This window comes from Octodon degus, unplaced genomic scaffold, assembly GCF_000260255.1.
Source record: "Octodon degus isolate 3935 unplaced genomic scaffold, OctDeg1.0 scaffold00135, whole genome shotgun sequence".
Classification (NCBI taxonomy): domain Eukaryota; kingdom Metazoa; phylum Chordata; class Mammalia; order Rodentia; family Octodontidae; genus Octodon; species Octodon degus.
The window spans coordinates 7,755,133-7,762,881 of NW_004524711.1; the positions used below are offsets into that span (position 1 = coordinate 7,755,133).

Below are 7,749 nucleotides of genomic sequence, written 5' to 3' on the forward strand. Positions count from 1 at the left end.
CCGCCGCCTGCACCGACTGGACTGAGGTCTCCGGTCAACGGGAACAGAGTGAGAGCGCCTCGGTCTCGTCGGGCCACCCTCAGCCCTGCGGGTCTCGCACTCGCCTCAGGTGCTGCAACCAGAGCCAGGACCAGCCCATCGTGCTCGCCCGCAACCTGTTCCTCAGCCCCGGGTCCACGCGGCCTCGCTGGCCCTGTCCTTGGGCCCCGTAGCTCCTTTGTGCCTCACAGTAAGCCCGGAGTAACGAGTGGCACGGACGTGCGGAGAAAAGGGATAATATAGTCTTATTGGGTTACGGGAGTTTTGCCCTCTGGTTTGGAGCTACAGTGAAACTCCTCTCATCAGCACATCAAGGAGGACGCCATACTCTCATATAACTTTAACCCTTGGACATTTAGATATTTTTAGCTAATTTCTAAGTACTCCAGATAGAGATGCCATTTACACATATTATTCAAGCCAAATGAGTATGACATACAATTACAACTTTAAAGATCCTAGTGACTGTAAAGCAATACAATAGGCATAATTTTTCTTACCCTCTAAATTAAGGGACTACATCTAGTAAGATATAAAACCTGAAATAGTCATTTAAAGAATCATGAAGGGAGGAAAAAAAATTTTTAATTCTTTAGACATTCTAGCTAATGAGTTTCAACCATAAAGGAAAGTTAAATATTACTTAGTGTCTCCATCCCTTGAGACAGTTAAAGATCAGACGAATGAAGTTCTCAAATGTCTTCCTAGGAACCATCCTGCCTAAACCCAACAGAGGAGTTAAAGGACCTGTGTCCCTTCAGATAGTTGCATCTCTTAACTCAGAGAAGCATCTCTGAGTGACATCAATACAAACCCTAGCCGCCTCTTATCACTTTGAAGAAAATGTATTTTAGACAAAAGTACAAACTCCTCCCACCATACCTTGAATAGTGTCTTCTTTGGAAACTTCAGTCTCATCATCATCATTTAAACAATAAACTGTTTCTTTTTGTATATCTTCTTTCTTTAGGGTTCGTGCATCCACAACTGTCCAAGTCTTTTTAACTTTCTCCTGTAGAATCTTATTTCCAAAAGACAAAAAAAAAAAGAAAAACTAGGATTGAAGACTGATAGAAGATGAAAACCTAATACATTCTCTGCTTCACAAGAAAAAGAATTCAGAACAATTACTCTTGCTAGGATGCTGTGTTTGCTCCTGACTTTCATAGAAATCTTAATTTCATCAAAAGAAATACTTTATAATTCTCCCTACAGTACATTTTTCCCCTGGAGAAATCAACAAATATTTGTATCTGAATATACTAAACCCTAAGACTGCCTGATAAAGAGGGATCAATCTTTTTTTTTCTTCATTTGTGTATTTGGTACATGGTCTCACTATGCAGCTCAGACTCATAGTGATCATCCTGTTCTCAGCCTCCCAAGTGCTGGGATTACAGATGTGCGCCACCACATCCAGTCTCAGTCACCAGCTCAGTGCCCCCCAGGGGCAGGGCTGATGCAGCATGCGGGAGCGGGGATCAAACCCTGGTCCCTGCGCTTGCCAAAGCAGATGCTTAGTCCACTGAGCTATCTCCCCAGACCTTAAATAAACCTATCTTATCAAAGGTTTCCAATAAGAAACAAAGAAAGAGCAATATATGAGGAGTCAGAAATCAACAAAACCTGCAAAAGAAACCTGGATAAAGAAGAAAAGGAAGAGACTGTCCTCTCATTCCTAGGGACACAATTCTAGACCACAAAGGGATTTAAAAAAAAAAACAAAAAAGAAATTCCTCCCAGTTTCTTACAATATACCATGTGTTTCAGAGTTAAGTCCTTGAATATACAAAAACATGTATATTTATTTTGTGTAGTTAGAATATTTTTATTTTTTGTACATTTAAAGCAAAAAGCAAAGAAGCACATGTGGAGGCATGAATCAGATTCCTACTCAGACTGAAACTGATCAATCACCAAAAGCAATCCACTGTTGACAATGCACCAATACGCACAAGTGTACATATATTATGAAATACAATTTCACAGTAACAACTCACCAGTTTTTGACATTTCATAGATGCTGTTACTATCAGATCATCAGTAACTGAACCTCCGAAAACTGTGAATTTAACTCTGCTGCACTGTCTACATTTTTGCTACAATATTACAATGGCAACTCAATGCACTGCATTTTTTTCTTAAAAGAGACCTGAACTCATGATTAACAGTCAATTATCAATGCAGATAAAGAAAAAGAGGAGGAAATTAAACTGTTATAGACAGTTCTTAAAACTTCTCCTAGAATGCCCTTCTACATAAAGCTAAACAGAGATTAAATGAAAAGGGAGAACAGCTAGAGAAGCAGTAATTATGCTCTGAATAACCCACACACGAACTGTCAGCTCCTTACATAAGCTTTTTATCTGCCTGGTAACATTTATTTTAAAACTATGTAACTACCACTTACCGATTTATAGGCTACAATCTTTATAGACAAATTGGAGCCAATGGTCAGTAGGCAGGGCCAGGGCATGGAATGCCTCTCAATTTTCTTAAAGACACACAGTTGTCTCAGACTCTCACTTAATTAAAAAAAAAAAAAAAAAGAAAGAAACAATTTTAAAATGTTAACTTGTACTAGATGATACAATGAGAAGGAGCTACTGCTGACTTTTATAAAGAGAGAAATAGCAGGCAACGACAGGAAAATGACAACCAGGTTGGGGAGCCAGAACACAAGTGAGCTGGCTGAGGAGGAGGTGCAGCTGGAATCACTTCACTGGGAGGTAGAAAGGAGCAGCGCTGCCTCTCCCCATTCAATCATTTCTTTCAACTCTGCCAGTGGTTCTTAACACTTTTTAAGGAACAAGGACACCTTTGAGGATATGATAAAAGCACATTCACAAATGAGTCTGCATACAACATAAAAGATGTCTGAAAACAATGAAGCTGAGGATAAGAATCGCTGCTCTGAGCTATCAAAGGAAGGGCACCATCCTGTAACTTCTCTGCTCACAATGCTGTAATTCATTACTGGATGCGAACTTCTTCAGTAAAAGACATGATCTGTTTTTATGCACATATAATAGTTAAAATAAGGACTACCCAGGGAGTAAAAGGAATCAGTATCTCTAATCTTTTTTTTTTTTTTTTTTTAATTTTTTAGTAAGGATCTACAGGGTCTGCAGGGGCTCACTACTAGATCAGACTTGTGGTGATGCTCCTGTGTTCAGCCTCCTAAGAGCTGGGATTACAGGTGCACGCCACCATGCCCAGTCTCAACCGCCATCTCAGTGGGTCCCTCCCCTGGGGGGAGCCCACACAGCAGGCCAGGGATTGAACCCTGGCTGCTGCATCTGCCTAAGCAGGTGCTTTAATCCGCTGAGCTATCTGGCCGGCTTTAGTATCTCTACTCTTAAAGTAAAGTAGATAACTCTTGGTATTTTACTGACAACAAGGGCTAAAGGGGAAAAATACAATGTGAAGTGCTGCTTCATTTAACAGAAAATGAAGCTCAGTTTTATTTGTACCTGCCCTTAATCAAACATAACAGAGAAGATTACAGAATAGATTAATTCTATGCTTTGGTATTCATCCAGAGAGCGAGCAAAGGAATTAGTTACTAAACACAAAAGAAGTGTACAGATCAGATGTTATTACTGATCTCCTTGGTAAAGATGAAAAGCACGTCTACAAAGAGGTCAAGAGAACTACCTTATATTATCCACAGTTACGGACAGAAAGACCTCAACAGATTACAGTTCTCACCACTAATACACAATAGTAAATATCCTGCCTGTTAACTTTTTCCCAAAGTTTATAGCACACCTTGGCTTTGGGTCATTGGGGAATGAATGAGTCTAAGTCAAGTCTAATCTTTCTTATACCTTCATGGCAGACTTAATGTGAAAGTACAGTAAGTAGTCCCTTGCTATTTTGCAATTCGACTTTCACGGACTGTTTCACGGGTTTTCAAAAAATATTAATCTAAATTATTTATCGTGGATTTTTCACTGTATCACAGGATTTCTGCAATACCGTACAGTATATGTTGTTAAAGTTACATAGGTTTATGAGTATAGAAAATGGTTAAGAACATTATGTGCTTTTAAAACTGTGGGAAAGGCCTAAAGAGTGTGAAAAGGGTTTATGAAGCCTTAAAATATATATAAATACTAAAATAAATATAACATCACTACTTCACTAATTTTCACTTATCAAGGGAGTGTCTGGAATGTAACGTCCATGATAAGTGAGGGACCACTGTAGCTTTAATTGCTAGGACAATGCATGGTCGATAATTTACCCACTTGTTATATATTACTCAGCTTTCCCATTGCTGGGACACAATACTCAACATTCCCACTTACGGCGGAGAGATTTAATTTATTTTATAGCTTCAGGGGATTCAGTATATGATCCAAAGACTGCAAGACAGGAACATCATAGCAAAACAAGCTGCTTAGCTTATGGTAGCTAGGAAACCCACAGGGGGACAGCAGAAAGGAAGAAAGATGGGTCAAAACACAGACCCCAAGGCCACAACTCCATGGCCCACCCAGACACACCCAGGAATTAGTTCCTCCAATCATCCAGATAGATCTCAAATCCAATCAAGTTGATACTTCACCCTAACCACTATATACACTGGGGGGGCTGGAGGGGGTTAAACAGTAATTTAAACTGGTAAGTAAGTTTTCATTGTGTTACCATGATTGGGAAGTTAGTTTAAGGTATGTATTCCTAAATTGGAAAGAGAAGTAATTTAGGAATATTTATCTGTACCTATTGTGACAAGAACATATATTATGCTAAGAAGCTTTACTTCATTAAGATTCTTCATTAATTCCACTGGCAACCTTTTGGGAAATTACAATTCTATTTCCAAAATTTACATAAAATTTTTCAAGCATATCTATACTTAGAAAATCAGGATGCATTATTTGTCAATTACTGAAATACTTAAAACTGTGGATGGGGCTGGAGAGATGGCTCAGTGGTCTAAAGCACCTACTTGGAACAAGCTTGGCAAAGCATCAGGGACCGCGGTTCAATCCCCCAGCACCACATGCCAGCCAGCCCCGCCCCCTGGTGGGCTGAGCTGGCCACACACGCACCTCTCTCTCTCTCTCTCTCTCTCTCTCTCTCTCTCTCAAATAAATAAAAAAAAAAAAAAAAAAAAAAAACTGTGGATGCAAAAAAATTAGAGCAAATATACACCACAGCTGTTCAAACAATTCTACTTGTTGACTCTTTTAATTAAGAACTTTGCTTAAACTGCCTATCTTTTGTGTATTGATAGGCAAATCAGAATTCATAAATATCAAGCAGTACTACATCTGAAGATCTGAATCCACACAACCCATCCTGCTCAGCGAATTATCTGCCACTTTTGTCAAATCAGGGCTCTCACACACTATTCTGGATGCTACTGTCATGATTTGGGTCCTAGACGTCCCACTAAAGGATCATGGAGTTGGAAGACTGGCTGCTGATGGGTTTTTCAGAAGTGACTGAATTGTGTGAGGGCTCTAGCATCACCTGTGGGCCAATCCACTGAGAAGACCATAACCTGAGGTCATTTAGGGGAGGGGATAGGAACAAGAGATGGGGCCCAGCTGACAGGACTGTGACGCTGGGGTTACACCTGGTCCCAGGTCCCTCTCACTACAGCTCTCGCCCTGCCTCTACTTCTCCAGTGCCACAGGTGAGTGGCCCATTGGCCATATTCTGTCTCATCACAGGCCTACAGTAAAGGAACTGGCAGACCACAGAATGGAAACGGAGCCAAAATAAACCTCTGCTCCTTTAAGTAGATTTTCACATGTATTTTGTGACAGCAATAAAAGGCTGACTAATACATAGAGCTTTAGAGCCCTTTCAGGTTCTCTGCTCAAGATAAACATGTCTAACCTAACAATAAAACTAATAAAGGAGACACTATTCTCTTGTCTCTACAGATAGATGAAAACAGTTTACGGGATTGTTATATAGTACTTCAGGAATTTCACTTTTTAAAAATAATTTTACCATTATAACATCTATAGGAAATAAGCAAGCTATTCACATCTTGAGCTTGGTTTTGTATACAGTGGAGTACTATTCTGTCATAAAGAAGAATAAGCCTGAGACAATTTCAGGTAAACACATGCACTTTGAAACTATACTTTTAAGTAAAAGAAATCAGACACACATGCCTAAATATCACTATCACTCTATTTCTCTTTTGTGTGAAACCAAAGACATCAGTAGAGAAAAAAATGGATGACAGACATTGGGAAGTAGGAAGAAATGCCCAAATGGGAAGGGGAGCAAGGGAGGGGAAAAAGGGAAGAGAAGGTAGACAACAAAAGGGAAACAATGGTGAGAAAGAGGGGGAAGAGAGGTGGGAGGGAGGGAAGGGAAACACGAAAAAAACAATAATCGAGATACACAGGTACAAATTCTCTGATTAGTGTGATCTTTATGTATCTAAAATTTACCAATAAAATTAATCTTAAAAAAGTGTTTTTTTAAATAAGTAAAAATGACTAATAATTCAACTAATTCAAAAGCATTGAGGGGGACCTGCAATTAAAACAAATTTATGTGGATACAATAAAATTTGTTTTCACTTCTTACCTGAAGGAATAAATTTCATCCAGCCCATCGGCTCCCTCTAAAGACAGCATCACGTCCCTCACCATCTGTACACCTTCTTTTTGCTGCTCGGTGATTCCTTTTTGAAGAAAAAAGGGCCCATGGTCCCCCAAGGGCAAGGTGCCAACTCCTCTGTCTCCAGTTCCATCTGTCTTGCCAACTGGGAAAGGCAAACTACAGGAAAAGAGCATGAGCTGTTAAGATAAGCTTCAAAGCAAATGGTAGGCTAGGCTCCAGTGCAGAGAAAATGGGCTGGTCAGACAATTTCATGAAGCTTCCTATTTGTCATCTGTCAAATGGCACCTACCTACCTTAGCCAATGCTATATTCTCGCCATTTGTGGTAACTGAAACCGCTTTGATTTGGTAAAAGGCGGAAGTTTATTGGCTTACATAAGCACATAATTGAAAAAGCAGGGTTACATACGGACTTAAGATACCAGACCCAGAGTCTCAAATGCCATGATGTCTGACCCTGCACTACCTCTGAGCACTGAGCCTTCATCTGTCTATACATTGGCTTCACTCTCTCCAAATGGTTCTTCCCCATTGCCTCTGAATACACTCACGCTGTGCTGTGCTCTGAATATGCCCCCAAAATGCATTCTAAAAGTTCATCATTAATGTGATATTATAAGACAGGACCTTTGAGAGGTAATTAAGTCCCGGTGGTAGAGCCTGAGAATTCAGAACAGTGGCCTTACAAATGACCGAGGACAGGACTCTTCTGCCCTTCTGCCTTCTGGAGACACAGCAACAAGCAAGAGCTTGGAAGCAGAGCTCCCCCACCAGAAACCTAATCTGCTATGGCACTGATCCTGGACTTCCCAGCTCCAGAACTGCAAGACATACATCTCTTTTGTTCATAAATTACCCATTCAAAGGTGTTTTGTTACAGCAACAGTGATGGACTAACATAAGCTCACACTGTCTAACGTAGAATTAAGAGGGACTGGGGCTGGAGAGATGGCTCAGTGGTCTAAAGCACCTACTTGAAACAAGCTTGCTAAAGCACAGGGACCGCGGTTCGATCCCCAGCACCACATGCCAGCCGGCCCTGCCCCCTGGTGGGCTGAGCTGGCCACACACACACAATAAATAAATGTAATAAATAAAAATAAATAAATAT

The 7,749-nt window shown here is 40.4% G+C and overlaps 1 protein-coding gene across 1 annotated transcript in view; it reads right to left on the reverse strand.

Annotated features, from left to right (window-relative positions):
* Positions 1 to 7,749, reverse strand: part of Xrcc5 (X-ray repair cross complementing 5) — a 135,112-nt gene that overhangs the window by 112,288 nt on the left and 15,075 nt on the right. The window contains exons 6-8 of the mRNA XM_004641367.3: positions 6,604 to 6,795; positions 2,450 to 2,564; positions 922 to 1,060 (exon numbers count right to left, since the gene is read on the reverse strand). Of these exons, the coding sequence (XP_004641424.1) occupies positions 922 to 1,060; positions 2,450 to 2,564; positions 6,604 to 6,795 (446 nt within the window). The remainder of the gene's footprint in view (positions 1 to 921; positions 1,061 to 2,449; positions 2,565 to 6,603; positions 6,796 to 7,749) is intronic.